The sequence below is a fragment of the Neurospora crassa genome, linkage group IV (assembly GCF_000182925.2).
Source record: "Neurospora crassa OR74A linkage group IV, whole genome shotgun sequence".
In the NCBI taxonomy this organism is placed as follows: domain Eukaryota; kingdom Fungi; phylum Ascomycota; class Sordariomycetes; order Sordariales; family Sordariaceae; genus Neurospora; species Neurospora crassa.
In genome coordinates, this window is record NC_026504.1 from 4414146 (window position 1) to 4430717 (window position 16572).

Consider the following 16572-nt stretch of genomic DNA (forward strand, 5'->3'; position numbering starts at 1 on the left):
CACACAACAGGATACCACTTCACAGCGAGGCGTTTTTTTATTTGTTTTTTTGGCAAGTAGATGGGAATGAGAAGTTGTTTTTGGCTGCGGGGGCTTTTGATTTCCGCGCCTAGATGGATACAAGGAAGATGGCGGGCTTTGGCGGGACAAGGAGGGTGGATGTATGGAAAAAGACCGTTGGACGTACCTCCATGATTAGGCGTGCACAAGCACCCGTGCCTCGCCCCTGCGTGCGCCTTGGGTAAGGGACGAGCGGATAGGTCATTAACATGAACGGGCTCGTCATGGTACACAGTAACGTCGTACAGCATATCTGCAGTGTTAGATTGCAATATCGCTCCATCAATCCTCCTGGTCTGCTGGGAAGGGATAGGAAAATGACAAGACATAGTAGTCACACACATGGGTAGCTCTTCCATTCTGCTTTCACGTGTCGCACATGTTCAACGTCCTCCCTCTCTTGTGTGATTGAGGAAGCCCTCAGCAGTAATTCTGAAGATTGATTAAATTGGCATCAGAAGAGGTGTCGACGTTGGAGAGACAATATAGCGGTTTTGTGGCTGATGCTTGTTGTGTTTGCTAGTCTGATGTGATCGAAACCTTGGGGTATGTATGTTGAGGTAGCAACAAAGTGCCGGAAAGTATTAATCAACGGATTATGACCTGGAGGACGTAGCTTGTCTGTTATATAGCAGTCTCTCGACCCATGGCTGAAGATATGCGCTGGAGAGAGCGGCTTTACGCACGCCAACAGGTTAGTAACCTCCAGAGAATTCGGCCATAGAGAGACAGCAGAGACGAGCTCCATAACAAGTAGTTCGTGTGCTGAGATTATGAAGAGATCGCGGATCTGTCGGAAGGTGGGACAAGGCTATTGTGTCGTGTCCAGGAGGTAAGTATCGCGAATCTGTTGTGCACTGGAGAGTATTGAAGTTAGAGGGGGGAAACGAAAAACGCAGATGATGACGGATGCAGGTACAGCCTCAAGTTGGCGAATGACGGCGGGGTGTCCTGAGTGCATCTGTGATTGGAAGGTAGGAGGGAAGCTGTGGTCACTGGTGCCTTCTAGTCGTCGGTTCTTGTTCGCTGGCGCATCATTACAGAAAGCAATTTGTATCGCACCTACCTTCCAAATAATCGTGTGTTTTATCCTCCCATCCCGGAGGGAACTTGATTTCCACCACTCGTCGATTTGATAACCAACTCGCTTCGCGACTTGCATCAAAGATGAATCTTTGCTAACATGGGACATTTCTTTCATTCTAGACGGCTCTTGAAACCACCACGCTTCTGGAATTTTACGTCGTCGTTTCCGAATTTCCAGGATGATTGTGTCTGTCGTGATATCAAAGCAGCCATCACTCATGTATTATTTCCTAGACAAGTGTCACCCTTTGTGTGAGAGTGACACTATAAGATCGTCCAACATCGCGCGCCCGCTTCCGATAACTATGGTATCTCCCAAAACAAAAATGGAAACTGACAAGAGAAAGAGTGAACGTTCTTGGTGATTCCTCTTTCACCAAACTCCGATCGAACCGCTTTCTTCCAAGGCACCCCGATTAACGCCCAGTTGCCATAGTGAGCGAATAGCCATCAAGCCATCCCCTGTGAGAACAACGTAGTACCCGGTGACAACTCCAAGTCCCATAAGCTAATATCCTATACAGGTGTTCTAACTCGTCCGTTTCGTCCGTCTATTATGTCGCATAGGGCTGCTGCGAATATGCCGGTTGCGGAGGAAGCTCATTAGCAGTGGCGGGCGCAACGGAGGCGGTTGGCTGTACTTGTCCAAGTTCGGCCTGGCTGAGCTTTGGCGCCGTAGCTTCGCGAACGCAAGCAAGGATGAAGAAGACAAGATCGATGATTGACAGGACCCTGTGGCAATACCGTTAGCCCTACCAAAAAAGGGAAAGCTTTTTGGACATGGGAAAAGCTTACCAGGCAACGGCACCTAGACCAGCGCACACAGCCAAGGCCGAGCCATAGTCATGAACTGCACCGTAGTAACCGCTAGAATAGTCGAGCACGAGAGCTGCCTGGCTTGCCGCATACGCCCAGCCCGCAAGCCAGAAGATCACTGCGAGACTGTAAAGAATAAGACCGACGATGCGATAGAAGAGGTGTGGCGCTCCAAACTGGAGCCCGAGGGAGCCGCCGTAAACAACAAGACTCCAAATAGTCTGAAGGAACCGGCATTAGCTCTTGCGCTGACTCCTGATACAAAAAGAGTCACATACCACAAAGATCATCATCCCACTAGCGCCCGTATATCCATAAGCCGCAGACCCTCCTCCGGCAAACATCGAGACAGCCCACGCCGCAACCCCCAGAAGAACAAGTGAGAGCACGAGGATGGCGATCCGAATGTAAAGGAGCCATGATGGAAATGGAGGGACTCCAACAGCGGTGAGTCCACGAACCGACGCCATCTTGTCTTTCGCGCCTCTTGGGGCTATTTGATATCGATATCGATCGGTGGCTAGATCCAAGTTATTAAAATTTCGGTGGTTGAATCCTGACACTGGTTCGCGTATCACAATAAAATTCGGGTTGTTAGTTGAAAACAGAGAAAACAGAGCTGTGATATCAGCTCTTATTCAAACAAAGAGCAAGCTGCACGGCAACCTACCTTCCAGCCCTTCTTATTCTAATCTTTTTCTTCAGACCTTCAGCCCGCAGCACTGTAATCTCCTCATTGTCAAGCCACTCATAGCGCCAATTGGTTGCCTCCCCTCCCGCCTTTCGATTTCGGGCACACACACCGTAGTGCAACGTGAGGGATGACTCTACCCTTTCTTCACCCCCTGCTGTCCGGTTCTGGCTAGATAATGGTTGCGAAGGGGGGGCCATGAAGAGTGACGGCAGTACAAAGCCTATAATGCCATACTGGCGAGCGCTCTGCGTGGTAGACGGGGGTGGTTTAGGTAACACGACCAGGAGAAAAAAAGCTGCGATTCGTGGAGGAGAGCGCCAAGTCGTTTGAAACTTCCGGTCTCGCTTGGGAGCTGAAAGAGGTCCCCTGTTACACAACGCCGATAGTTTTTCCCTGCAGCACCTCTTTCGGTTTCCGGATAGGATCTTCTTTGTGACTGATCTTGTGAGTATCTTCTTCCCCTCTGTGATGGAGCAGCCCGCATTAGCTCAAGATGATGGAAGATCAAAAGTGAATTTGGGCATTGGCAATTTGCTAACGTGACTTCCAGATTGCCGGATTCTGTGGTATATATTCTTGTATATTCATTCCAAGCCGAGAAGGCCGAGATGAACTGAGGACGACGGCAGAAACCATTGTGGGAAGCGTTGAAAGAATTGGCACACCATGTCCTCATCCCCTCGGAGTGTCAAGTGTGTGTGTGTGAGTGATGTGGTATCTCCGCAGTTGGGCAGTTGTGTTCTTTGGAGCACCCACACGCATCTTTGGCGTTTTCACATACCGCTGATTGGGCAGCTGGTATTGAAAGGAAATATAAATAGCATCGTCAAACGGCCTGCCATCAATATCCCAATCACACAACATGGGGAATGTTGCAAAGGTGCAACTTAAGCGAAGTGTGCGGCTGAGACTAGCGGCGACATGGAGACAGCAACGTGATGACGTGCAGTAGGTAGTAGGTAGCTCTAGGTTGAGCTGGCACTTGGTTAGTATTTGGCAACTTCTGTTAGTAATTCTCTATTGTTTCTCCACCATTCGTAACACCGTTTAAGCTGCATTAACAATGACCTAGTCAAGGCCGGCGATCCGCGATAAGACGGGCGAATTTAGCACCGGTAGATAGATAGATATTCGACCCCTCCCCTCTTCTTCGTCCGAATAGTTGCATACATTGGAGGAGGAACCCAGCATCAGGTTCGGCTCCTCACCAGTATTCATTTAATGAGCTGTCAGGGACAGATAAGCCATGCTTTTGACGCTCCACGTGGGGAGAAACCGCTCTTTCGTAGAAACCAACTAACAAACGAAGGGGCGATACAAAGGCTCATCAAGCGCGTTCATATGAATCTTCATTGAATTTCCGTCGTATTGTCTTGAATACGTTCTTTTCAAAGTTTGCGAATGCCTTCGTCGTCGAACGCGAATTTAAATGATGCGGCGTGATCCCTCGCCTCCAACCCTAACCCGGTCTAATGTTTGATGAGCGGGCATCTTCCCCGCAAAAATGTTGGCGATGACTTCATCACAACCAGGTAATGTGGGGCCAAAAGCCATAGAGGTTCCCGTCACTTTTTACAAGCAATACACCAACAACGAGAGTGTCTCGCTTGAAGCTTCTGAGTTCAGTCATTGATTTAATCATCGAAATCAAGAGACATCTATACTCATTAAACGATTCTCGGCGCATACTTTCGCAGTATTATCCTATCTCTGCGCCTCTTCGCGACAGTTACAGAAACAAGCAACGAAAGCATCCCCTAATCTATGTAGTACAGTCACGATAGTAGATCGCAACCACAAACATTGCTCACCCAATACTAAGACGAAGCCAACCGCAACCATGTCCGGTCCTGGTCGAAGCACCACTCCTAGTCGGGTGACCTCTTCTCTCCCCATCAGCTCCGTAATCTTCTACGGCCTGGGCGCCGGTCTCGTTGGCGTCACCATGTACGCACTTACACTCTCTTCCCGCCTCAGCTTCCGTCAACTCCTACCAAAGACACATCTCCCCTATCAACCAACTCAAACTAACCGTTTCCCAAATCCAGGATGACTCTTGCCGAAAAGTCCGAACAACTCTTGACCTCTCGTCCCAACTCATACGTGCCCGCGCGCACCCTCGAGCGGCTCATCTCCGTGCGCGCCTCGACCGACACGCAGCTCTGGGGACTCAACATGGCGATGCACTACGGACAAGGAGCAGCGGCGGGCGTAATTCGGGCGCTGATGAGCTGGAACGGGATCCGAGGCCCGTTTGCCGACCTGATCTTTGTCGGGGTCCGCTTACTGATTGACCAGACGCTGGAGAACTGGACGGGTGTGGGCGCGCCGCCGTGGACGTGGCCGGTCGACGAGCAAATACTTGATATTCTGCACAAGACGGTGTTTGCGGTGACGACCGGGTGGGCGGTTGATCGGTGGTTGGTTACATGAGGAGGGGGTTGGAGGGGAAAAGAGGTATGTTCTCAATGAAGTGGGATACGGGAGTTTGGTATGGCTTTGATTATTGATGAATGAATGCGGAATTCAAGAAGAATCATAATAACAGCTCATCGTACTAATGGCAATGCCTGGCTAGAACGTGAGAAGGAACGCGAAATTGAACAACAAAAAGATGATTCAAACCAAAAAGCAAGAGGCACCCGAGTCAAGCTGGGAATTGGCATGATGGAACCTGTAAAACGAAAAAAAGAAATAACATATGCCCAGAAGGAGAAAAAGGGAAAATTGCCAAAAAGATAACTTTTGCTCCCTCGGTAAGGATCGAACTTACAGCCTCCAGATTAACAGTCTGACGCGCTAGCCAATTGCGCCACGAGGGATCAATTGTTGAGAAAGAATCCCACTCAAGTCATTACATAGTCAGTCCTTCACAATAGTAGCTTACGGGGTACGTATGTGAACTTCGGCTGCGCATGGCTCAGTTCACCAACACACGGTAGCAAACGACCAGAACCACCGAATTCAAGAAAGGGTCTAATCAGGATGAAATATCTTATTGTATTGCTCATCAAAGCTCATAGAATTCATTCCATCATGATTTATGCCATATCCATATGCAAAAAAACACATGCTATCCCCATGGTATCCGATGTGTGGAAATATTGAGAAGACTCCAAGAAGAAAACCCGATACCCCAGTCTACTTCCTCTCATGCACCAACCTCCCCTTGACCCAAACTTTCCTCGTGTTCCTATCGTCGCCGTTAAACAACCACTTGGCCACTTTATTCGGCCAACTTTCCCACCCAAACACATCTACATTCCCTTCCTCCTCTTTTTCCTCATCTTCATACTCCCCATCCACTACGTCCCTCCCCAACCCAATCAACTGCGCATCCCACTCCATGCCCACCTCAAACCCGCCCACCTTCCCTTTCATTCCTACCAGCTCCGCTCCTCCTTTTGTAGCCAGATACAGCACCTCTTCCACCGTCAGCTTGGCCCTCTCCCTATCTATCCCGTCCTTATTCGCCTGATTGGCCTTGCTCTCCTTCTCCGAATTACCGTCTTCATTCGTCTTGCCCTCCGTCTCCGCCTCACTCTCCTTCTCCCCTTTATTCTCCTTCTCCCCCTTATTCTCCTTCTTCGCCGGCGCACACCCCATAGCCACATGCCGGCTGACTAGCGCCGCCTGCCTCGCCATCTCCAACACTGATGGGCTATACCCGCCGCTCATATCCGTGCCCAAACCGACCTCGATGCCGCGCTCCAGCAGCCACCTTACCCGCGCCGCGCCGCTCGTAAGGGCGCTGTTGCTGCACGGGCAGTGACTGACCTTGCTTCCCCTTGCCTTGATGATCTGCACCTCCTCTTCCGATAGGTGCACGCCGTGCGCCAGGATGGTCTTGTCCGTCAGCAGGCCAAAGGTGTCGTACACGTGCGTGTAGGTATCCCCTTTCGCTCCGATCTTCTTGGCAGGGAACATTTCCTTCACCAGCGCAATCTCGCCTTCGTTCTCCGAGATGTGCGTTTGCACAGGGAGACCCGTTTCGGCCGCTAGCTTGCCTAGTTCGGCCATCAGGGGCGCCGAGCACGAAGGCGCGAAGCGCGGGGTGATCACGGGGCGGACGATGGTGCCGGTCGGATCGATGGACTCGATGTAGGTGATCGATTCGCGGGTGGCGGCCACAGAGTCAGCGGCCGAGGCGTCGCGATAGTACTTCGGGGACAGCTGATCCATGCACACACGGCCGACGAGGGCGCGCTGACCGGCGCGCAGACACAGGTCGGCGAGCAAGTTGGTGGTAGTGACGTCTTTGGTGGCGTAGTAGGCGGCGCACGTGGTGCCATGGCTCAGGGTCTTGCGGATAACGCGGTTGTAAACGGTCCGGGCCTTGGCCGGGTCTGAGAGCGAAGCCTCGAGCGGGAATGTGTAGGTCTCGAGCCAGTCGAGGAGAGTGGACTTGCCGAAGATACCAACATTGGGGTACTGCGGGGCGTGCAGGTGAGTGTCGATGAAGCCGGGGAAGAAAAATTGGTTATGGGAAGCTAAGGAGGAGTGTATGGAAACGCTGTCCGGAGCCCAGCCCAGGCGTGGGAATAGAGTGCTGGCGGCTTGGGAGAGATCAAAGTCTCGCTCGATGGCAACAATGGTGCCATTCTGGTCAACGGCAACGGCCGTGTTGTGGAGATATTCGAGGTCGGTCAGGGTCTTGGGGTAAATAAAGGTGCCGTAGAAGAGCTGATTCCGGGCGGCCAGGGTTGTCTGTTCCTGAGAACCCATGATGTCTGCGTTGTGTGTAGTATAGCTGAGGAGGATCGATGTCTCTTAAACTTCCCCAAAATATGTAGGTAGGTACCGTGCTGGGAAGTGAAGGATACAGATTAAGGCACCTTGCGCTCAGACCCTCAATGTGCTTGTTCGAGCCGTCCCGGTTCGGCTTTTCTGATGGATGAGACTTGGTCGAAGCAATTGCCAATGATGCCCTTATTATGCGCGGCTGACAGAAAGAAGCCGGATTCTCGGTTTTGCACACGACGGGTCTGGCTCAAGTGAAGGCTGTAACGGTCTGACGATTAAGTAGATGCAAGTCGAACTCTGACAGGTGCGAGCTGCTGTGTGCGCTTTCATACAACGTGTCCTCTCTAGTGTATTGCTTACATATAGCGATGAGAAATCGCATCAAGCCCCCCAGTAGCCAGGAAGGAAAGAACAAAAGTTCGGGGAGAAGATGATTCTTATAGGTCTGTCTTAGTCGTCGGAAACAACAGGCTGGTTGGTGGTGATAAGAGCGTCAAATGGCTATTACCCCTACCGAGCCATATCACCAATCAACATCGATTAAAGCCGAAACATTTACCATGCCGATTCTCTCTAGGAACCTCACCGTGTTCCTCATTGCTTCTTTACATACCCGCCTACCGCCGATACGCGATAGGTTATCGAGTATATCGGTGGATCCGGTCCCTTGATTTCTGTCTTTAAAGTGCGGTCAGCGCCGGCTGCCGATCCGAGCCTACCAACGGTTGCTGGTGCGTCCAACCACTCGGAGATCATCGGATTTTGGCATTCATCCCCTGAACTTTCTGATCAGCGTCACTTGCCCGATTGCGACCTGATTGATCAATCTGATTGGCCAATCTGACGGAACATGTCAAGGCGTCCTGCCATGACGTCTTGATAAGCCCAAGAGAACACCAAACAGCGAGAGCCAAAATCGCGGCTTGGTAAACAGCGTTCGAGGCCAAATGGTCACAGTCTCTCCTAATCTTGTTCTTGTAAATGGCGTTGTCTTTATCACCTCATCTATTTTCCCACTCCTCCAGACTTTCGTTACCATTTAGCTAAATCAGCCATCTAAAATATACGCCCGGCCGCCAAAAAATGCTGGCAAAATATAACATATTTTATAACTCCTGTAATCCACCACTTCTTGCCTTCCGTCCAAATAACCGCCAAGTTCCTGGATACTGAATAGTGATATGTGGCGGATAAAAGCCACTGAAACCAAAGGATATGTAAGCATCTAAACCAGTTCCCATTGCTCATCGCTCTCGTTTGTTCTCTTCTTCTAGAAGTGAGCCGTAGCAATGGCAACAGCATGGCTGTCAGAATAGGACAGCGTCACGTTGACCTTGGAAACGCCAGCCTTATTCGCGGCCTCCAAAGCAGCACCATGCAACTATCAACATGTTAGCAACTGATTCTAATGACAAAAAACAAAAACAAAAAAGGAGACACGTACCTTCACAACGGGACCCCCGTTGCTATCTGAGAGAATCTCAATGTCCTTCAGGGATGCACCAGCACCCTGGCCGGTGACACCAAGGGACTTAAAGACGGCCTCCTTCGCGCTCCAGCGACCAGCAAACGACTTCTGCGGCGACCGACCAGTGCTAGGAGCCTTGCAGTACTGGAGCTCAGCCTCGGTGAAGTTGCGTTCCAAGAAGGTTTCATTGTCGATGTTGATGGAGGAAATCTCCTCAAGATCGAAGCCAACACGGGTGTTGCTGTTCTTGAGACGGTTTGCAGCACGGGCAACAGTCGACTCAAGAGATTCCTCGCTCTTCTTCTGCAGCTTCTGTGCTGGCTCCAACTCCATGAAGTTGGCGGGATACGTGAGCTGGCCGGTCTTCTTGTCCTCGGTGACGCGGGCCTTGGGGTTAAGGAGAACCGATTGAAGCTGATCATCAGAGTAGGGAGATTTATCCTTGGCAACGAACAGGGTGTTGTTGATAAGGCCGTTGTGGAAGAAGCGGTAGGTCTTCTTCTGGCGAGCCTCCACCTTGGTGCGGTAAGCGTTGAATACCTCCTCATCAAGAGTGGCATAAAGATACTTGGGATGGACACCAATGGCCTGAGCACCCTTCTGGCCGAAACCGAACGATGTAACGGAGAAGGCCTTGACACCATCAGTCTGGATACTCTTGCTAGGGTAAACAATGTAGTCAAACTCCTCCATGACAGCGTCGACGTTGTCGGCATTGCGGTTGCCGGGGACGAGGCCACTGTTGAGCACTTGCAAGCAGCCGTTCATCATCCAGGCACCAGCAGCACCCTTGGGATGACCAGTGAGGTACTTCTGGAAGATGCCGAGCACGGCATTGCCCTTCTTGCGGCCAAGATGACGGAGCTGCTGGCAGATGACAGACGACTCATTCTTGTCGTTGGCCTTGGTGGAAGTACCGTGGAAAGAGGCGACGTCAAGATCGTCAATAGTGAGGCCCCAAGTAGCGAGGGCACCACGAAGGGGAGCAATCGTAGCATCACCCTTCCAGAAGTTGTTGCCGTAGCTGCGGAGAACTTCCTTGACCTGTCTTTCGGCCTCCTCTTCAATGTGTTGGGTTCTGTGGCGGGCATAGTCGTCAATCTCCTTCTGCGGCCTGCCTTCGGCCTTGAGGGCCTCGATCTCATCGGCGAGATACTCAAGCTCTTCCTCCTTCTCGTTCTCAAGCTGCTTCTTCCGGCGCTCAATCTGGCGACGTCTGTACTTGATATCGAGCAGGGGCGAGGGGAGGCTACCCTGGCGCTCGCGAGCAGTAGTAAGAACACCCTTGCCGGGCGCAGGGACGGAGCGACCAATCTTGTCGGAAGCGGTGGTGGTCAAAGCAAGGACACCATAGATGGGGACGCCCATGTCCAAAGCAAGCTTGGCAGTCATGATGACCTGAACACCGCTACCCTGCGACTCCATGAAGCCATTTCTCGTGGTGGTAGTGGGCCTGGACATCTCCTTGGGCGTGCGACCATGAGCAAACTCATCAACAGCGTTGCTGGTAGCCTTCATGTTGGCGAACTCATACGAGCCCTCCTCGCCAAAGTCATCGAAGCCACCAACGAAGCACACGCGGGCCTTGCCCTCCATAATGGTCTCGTAGCCAATGTCGATAGACTCGACAGCGGTGGCGCAAGCACCGACCGGCGTCTTGATGGGTCCAGAAGACGAGATCAAGAGCATGTTTACCCACGCGGCCATGGTGTTGATGAAGGACTCTTGAAGAATATCGTTCTGGACAGGCTTATCAAGGTATCTGTCGCGGTGCATGTTACGGAGTGCAGTTGCACCACCCATACCAGAACCAACGCAGTTACCCACTTCGGAGACATGGACGTACTTGTAGAACTCGTACGGGTCGGTGATACCAGACGAGAGAAGAGCCTCCACAGTAGACACAAGGACGAAGAGAGCGACGGGATCCACCTGAGAAATGATGTCGTCGGGGATACCGTAACGCTTGGCGTCCCAGCCAGTGGGGATCTGGCCAGCAACCAGACGATCAAAGCGCAGAGCCTTGGGGATCCAGAGCGAGGCACCCTTCTTCAGACGGACAGTGTACTGACCAGTTTCGGGAATCTCAAAGATGTCGACCTTATCGCCATGCTCTCTCTTAAACTCCTCAGCGGTGTCCTTGGTGGCCTCGAAAGGATCGAGATCCTCCTCAATGACAACCTCATGGAGAAGCTGCTTCTTGTTGGGATCGTAACCGTCGAATAGCTCGGGCTCGATCAGACGGATACCAGCGTGTTCAAGGATGTACTTCTCGTACTTGGGCTTGATGTCCTTGTCATCAACGGGCTCGCCAGTCTTGGCATCAACCCAGCCAGAGTAGGGCTTGCCCTTAATAGGACCGTTATGGTTCTTGATGAGACCCATGATCCAGGCCATCTCAATGCAGCCCTCAAGTGAGAACTCACCATAGGCCTCCATCTCCCAGCGGGTTCTGGAGTTACCCCAGGGGCCAACCTCAGCGAAACCAGTGACAACAACGACCTTCTCCAGATCAACCATACCCTTAAGAGTGTCGTTAAGAGGAGCAACCTCGGACTTCCAGTCAGGCAAGGTCGGGAAGTCAAACTTGATGTTGGCACGGGGCTCGATGACCTTCTTCTTGTACAGAGCCTCGGAGTCCTCGCCATTGACGATCTTGTTCTCAATAGCAGTCTCCTTGGTGACGGCCTTGCGAATATCGCTGGTCTCCATAAGGTTCTTGCGCTGACTAGTCATGGTCTCGTTCAAGTTGGTGATGAACTGAAGACCGCCGTTCAGATCAGCGAAGACAGGCTCGTTCTGGCACAAGTCGACAATAGTAGGCGACATGAGGCCAAGCAAGTTAAAGGCCATCTCCTGTTGGGAGAAGGTGCGGACACCAAAGTTCTCAACACCCTCAGCAACCAGGTTGTTGCCAGACATGAGGCCGGTACCACGAGTCCAACCAATGATGGCACCACAGATAGTGAGGTAGTTGGCCCAGTCCTCAGCATGCCACCTGTTGAAGAGAGTCTCGAGGCCGAGCTTGGACTCGGAGTAGAGACCATCGCTACCAAAGGTACCGTGGTTGGGAGAGAGCGGGAGGATGACCTGGGCGGGACGAGTTTCGAAACCGCGGCTGGCCTTCTGAGCCTTGACGCTGCCAAGGAGGCGGATGAGGTTGGTCAACATGATGCGGTGAGCCAACTCGGACTTGGAGTCAATGCCATCAATCTGGCGACCCTGCTCAGAGATGGCGGCGAAGGGAACAATGTAGTCAAGATCCCAACCGAGACCAGTCTTGGTGTCGTAGATGTAGTCGACCAAGGCGTTGATGTCCTGCACGCTACCCTGGTTAAAGGGAACCACAACGAGCTGAGAGCCACGAGAGCCAAATCTAGCATACATAGACTGGTAGTACTCGGTAACTTCACGCGAGAAACGGCTGGTCGTGACGATGACCTTGGCACCACCGCTGATAAGACCCTGGAGAACCTCGGCACCGATGGAACCGGCGCCCGCACCAGTCATGAGCACGTACTTGTTGGCGAAGGTAACACCATTCTTGGCCGCCTGCTCCAAGCAGTCAAGGTAGAGGCCGGTGAGCTTCTTGCTGTAATCCCAGCCGTGCTCGGACTTCTTGCGCAGGTGGAGGAAGGGAATTGTCTCGGTCTTGCCCTTGGACTTGGACGACGACTTGGACAAGACGCTGCTGACCTTGCTGGACTCCTTGGGCATAATCTGGCTTTCGTTCATGCTCAGAGACCTGATGATGTCGCCATACAGAGACTTGATCTCGAGCTGAGAGTTCTTGGAGAGCTTGTGCTGCTGCTTAATCAGCTTGTAAATGCGAGCAAGATCATTCTCAACCTTGGTACGGTTGCTGTATTCAGAGATCTTGCCACCCTCGGCCATCTGCTGTACGTAATGCTCAAGCTTGCGGCAGCTTGCACGAGGAATCTCCTCGTACTTGATGTTGCCACGAGCGTCAATGGTGGTACGGGGGCCGGTAGGGACGGCAACATCCTTGTAGACAGGGTCAACGTTGAGAACCTCCTTACAGTTCTCAATGAGCTGATAGCCCAACTCCTTGGCAAGCTGATACGTCTCTCCGCGCTCCGTAGGGCAGTTGTCGATGTGGTATTGCATGAACTCGAGGAGGGTGGGATTAGAGCGGTTCATGATGCGGATGCACTGGCTGACAATCTCGCGATCAACGGCCTTCAGCCTGCCGAAGATGATATCATAGTACATGCTGAGAGCATCCTGGCGAGCCCAGTTCCAGGAAGAATCGTACACACGAGCTTTGAGGGAGCTAAAGACAGGTTCAATGCCGGCAGCGTAGAAATCGCCGTGCTCGGCCATCCAGAGATCCAGCTGTGACTGCAGGACCTTGGAAGATTCCTGAGACGCCTGGAAAGCCTTGTCTCCGGCGCGGATATCGATCTTGAGATATCTGGCGATAAGCTCCAATTGTTGCTTGAACATAGCCTTCTGGTCGCTGGTAAGGGCCTCAATGGCTGCAGGATCCATCATCATGCCGCCGCCGCCTCCGGCAGCAGGGCCAGCCGCGGCCGCGGTGGACAAGCTGATGCCAGCATGCGAGGCATACTTTTGAGAAATATCATCTAGATAAGCCTTCGCTTCGGCCTCGGAGCCAAGACGAGCTGGAGGCTCCATAGTGATGGCGAGCAGAAGCGCACCGTCCTGACGGCCAGAACCGAGACCCCACCTTGTCTCGAGATATTTGCGTGCTGATGTGATGTTGAAGCCACCGGGCATCTTGGACGAAATAAGACGAGCGATAAGACCCTGGGTTGTCTTGCCTAGGTTACCATCGAAGGTAGCCTGCATAGCAGCACCCAGCTCATCGAGGGGCGTATCTTCAGGCTTCTCCGGTGTGGATCCGAACTCTTTGCCTAGATCACCAAGGATTTCGTTTTGTAGAGTGGACTTGCCTGTACGCAAACTCTGTCAGTCATTGTCATGTCGGCCAGTAACAGAATGTGGTATAATCTCACCTCCTACCAAGTCCTTGATAGCCTTGCTCAAAGGAATCTCTGCAAAGGGCTTCTTGAGCTTCTGGGCGATCAACGACCTGACAATGTCAAGAGCGGGAACTGGGGCATCGGGAACTGAAGCCGCGGGGCCAGCACTCGGGGGCGGAGGAGCAGCAGCGGCAGCAGCCGGAGCAGCAGCGGCAGCGGGGGTGGGAGCAGCAGATGATGAGCTAGCCGCAACCGGCTCAGGCTCTTCTTCCACAGGGTCTACATCGTAGTAAATCTCCTTTGCGTCCTTGTTGTAGCAAAGAATCTGTCTCTGGATTGACTTGGCAGCGTCGAATGCTTCGTACTTGGAGGCGAGCGTCCTCCTGGCCATACCACCGAGGGTGTCGGCGGGACCAATCTCGACAACCCGCTCGGCTGTCTTCTCCGCGAGGAAGACATCTTGCGTCTCAATCCATCTCACGGGAGAGGCGAATTGGTAAGCAAGGAGCTCGACGAGTAGGGTGTGGGCGAGCTCTTGCTCAAGTTCGGGACGCATCTTGGCGGTTTGATGGGGTATAGTCTCCGAGGTCTCTGGGTGAAAAATAGGGTACGTATGGGCGGGGGGTCGGGCAGGTGAGGCGTATCCCGGGGTATAATGCAATCAGCTAGATGGCGTGCCCGTCGTCTGGCTATGTGAAAGCTGCCGACAAACAAGCAGATAATGTTAGTTTGGTGGTTGAAACAACACACGTCCGTGAATGCCAGCAAAAGCAGCAGAGAAAGGGACACGGAAGATGACCTTCGATATGTTGAAGGCCCTTATTACAGGTAAAGAGGAAGATGAGATTTGACCCAGAGAGGGGATGCAAGGACGGGGAAATAGACTGACACACCAGACACAAAAGAAAGAGAAGCCTGGAGATATGGCAGGCGGCGAAGAAGGAGCACAAGGATGTAGTGCTAAACCCCGAAGGAGCGGATCGGACGAGGAGAGGTGAATTCAAAGGGAACTGAAGGAGACCGAAGGAAGTGCGTGGACTCCGTCGAGGGGATGGTGCGCCGGGGGGGTTAGATGGCAAGGAGGGGAAGCACGATGCACACTGCGAAGGTACAGACAGGGTGGGCTCCTTCTTGTTTAATTCACCTCGCTGCATTGCAATCGAAATCCCAACTTCTATTTTACACGGTACATTACATACATTGACATAGGTACTTACCTAAGTACCGCGTGGCCGTCAAGACGACAGGAAACTTTGGACGAACTCACGCAGGGAGCTGTGTCCGTCAACTGCTGCCAGGGCATCCCCCGGGGTGCAGGCACAGTCTACTCACGCCAAACAGCAATAAGATGGGGTTTGCCGGACTGATGGATGTGCAGATTACTCGCGTCAGAGCGCAACAACGGAATCACAGCGAGTTTCCTCTGGAAATTGATGAACCAACATTGTTTCTGGCGGCTTGTGTGGCCGGTTTGGTTCTCAATTTCACAAATGTTGAATGCCACTTTGACCCCCGCAGCCCCTGTCATTGATACAGACGCGCCTCCTCCCGCCCCTCCATTGCAGCTCAACACCCTCAACCAAAACAGCCAACGCTAGCCTAATATAGTCTAGCCGACTGTCTCGTCCCTTCCCCACGACTTTTAGAGACGTGCATTGGCCCCAAAAGTCTTTTCGGCCACGCTAAGATCAGCCACGTCTCGATGTCAGGCTACAAGTACCTCTACAAGGCGCGATTCAGACATTTGCGAACCTAACTCCAACTGGCCTCATTCGTCCCCCCAACCGCCACTGCAACTTCCCCACTTCCCTTGTGGCAGCAGTCCCCTCCTTATTTTTTTCGACGTTGCCCTCAGCCCTTCACTTGCTCTACCCGCTGCAACACCATAGAGGTACCCGACGACCAAAGGCAGTCCAAGCAGAGGCATCACAACACCGGCAACCTAACGTTTTGATATTGCCTATATACCCGCATGAACATGTGTTTGATAGTCGCTCAGCTCCTTTGATAAAGGTGCTCAAGCTCCAGTTTTCCGCAGAATTCGTCTAAGCAGCTGCAAGGCACAACACGCTGTCTTCAGTCTCCTTTCTGCATGGCGTCATAATCATCGTCAGGTCTCGGCCGACTCAAGGCACACTGAATGGGATTAAACATCAAAGTTAAAGCCGTCCAGGTCGGAAGCCGGAATCTGGAGTGCCGACGGCGTCAGTCACCGGCTGATGGCCCGGAGGGACGGATACACATACAGAGCATACAAGAAACATTTCCGCTTCCCACCAGCGAATCTTTCAGTTGCTCGTATTTCCCTATGGCCACGCCATGATGTCGGGTCTCTCATGGCTGGCATAGCCTGCGCCGCTGCCCGATTCCTTTATCTAGGTAAACCAAGCTAGATACCCACCCTTGCGTTGCTTGCATTGCTACCCTCGACGGGACATCTGATTATCAAGGTGTTGACTAGCAACAAAACAAGAGCGGCTACCTTCACAATTGGTATACACTACATAGTACATACCCGCCAGATCTCTCTTCATCTTCCCCTGGAGCATCATCGACACCTTGAAGCTTGAAGGAAGTGGGCTTGAAAGTGAAGGGGCAGAAGATTAAGATATCAGTAATCATCAACGGACAATCATTGCTCATTGATGCCACACTCTCAAAAAAAAGTTGACAAAATATTTGAAATTGCGGCGCCATTGATTGGCTTACTCGGGCTGGTTCGGGAAGCCAGTTCAAGC

The 16572-nt window shown here is 52.3% G+C and overlaps 5 protein-coding genes and 1 non-coding gene across 8 annotated transcripts; 1 reads left to right on the forward strand and 5 right to left on the reverse strand.

Annotated features, from left to right (window-relative positions):
* Positions 1-1233: 1233 nt before the first annotated feature.
* NCU07311 (hypothetical protein) lies at positions 1234-2586 on the reverse strand. The gene is made up of 3 exons (XM_957376.3): positions 2241-2586; positions 1942-2183; positions 1234-1878 (listed from the first exon to the last, which is right to left on the reverse strand). Exons 1-3 carry the CDS (start codon positions 2430-2432, stop codon positions 1701-1703), a joined length of 612 nt encoding a protein of 203 aa, XP_962469.1. The 5' UTR covers positions 2433-2586; the 3' UTR covers positions 1234-1700.
* Positions 2587-2694: 108 nt separating this feature from the next.
* NCU16852 (hypothetical protein) lies at positions 2695-3513 on the reverse strand. Its single transcript, XM_011396124.1, has one exon. The coding sequence runs from the start codon at positions 3330-3332 to the stop codon at positions 2877-2879; it is 456 nt and encodes a 151-aa protein (XP_011394426.1). The 5' UTR covers positions 3333-3513; the 3' UTR covers positions 2695-2876.
* Positions 3514-4249: 736 nt separating this feature from the next.
* NCU07310 lies at positions 4250-5268 on the forward strand. Of its 2 annotated transcripts, XM_011395938.1 has the most exons (3): positions 4250-4603; positions 4705-5113; positions 5235-5268. In XM_011395938.1, exons 1-2 carry the CDS (start codon positions 4497-4499, stop codon positions 5087-5089), a joined length of 492 nt encoding a protein of 163 aa, XP_011394240.1. In that variant the 5' UTR covers positions 4250-4496; the 3' UTR covers positions 5090-5113; positions 5235-5268. The 2 variants fall into 2 exon arrangements, with proteins under 2 accessions (XP_011394240.1, XP_011394239.1); XM_011395937.1 differs by having other exon boundaries at positions 4705-5265.
* Positions 5269-5404: 136 nt separating this feature from the next.
* On the reverse strand, positions 5405-5478 carry NCU15189. The gene has a single exon. It is a non-coding gene; the product is annotated as a tRNA-Asn (tRNA).
* Positions 5479-5647: 169 nt separating this feature from the next.
* Positions 5648-7926, reverse strand: NCU07309 (guanine deaminase). Its single transcript, XM_957374.2, has one exon. It carries the CDS (start codon positions 7379-7381, stop codon positions 5798-5800), a length of 1584 nt encoding a protein of 527 aa, XP_962467.1. The 5' UTR covers positions 7382-7926; the 3' UTR covers positions 5648-5797.
* Positions 7927-8334: 408 nt separating this feature from the next.
* Positions 8335-14984, reverse strand: cel-1 (chain elongation-1). Of its 2 annotated transcripts, none has more exons than XM_011395936.1 (4): positions 14728-14984; positions 13868-14534; positions 8844-13804; positions 8335-8780 (listed from the first exon to the last, which is right to left on the reverse strand). In XM_011395936.1, exons 2-4 carry the CDS (start codon positions 14388-14390, stop codon positions 8670-8672), a joined length of 5595 nt encoding a protein of 1864 aa, XP_011394238.1. In that variant the 5' UTR covers positions 14391-14534; positions 14728-14984; the 3' UTR covers positions 8335-8669. The 2 variants fall into 2 exon arrangements, with proteins under 2 accessions (XP_011394238.1, XP_011394237.1); XM_011395935.1 differs by having other exon boundaries at positions 14724-14984.
* Positions 14985-16572: the final 1588 nt, after the last annotated feature.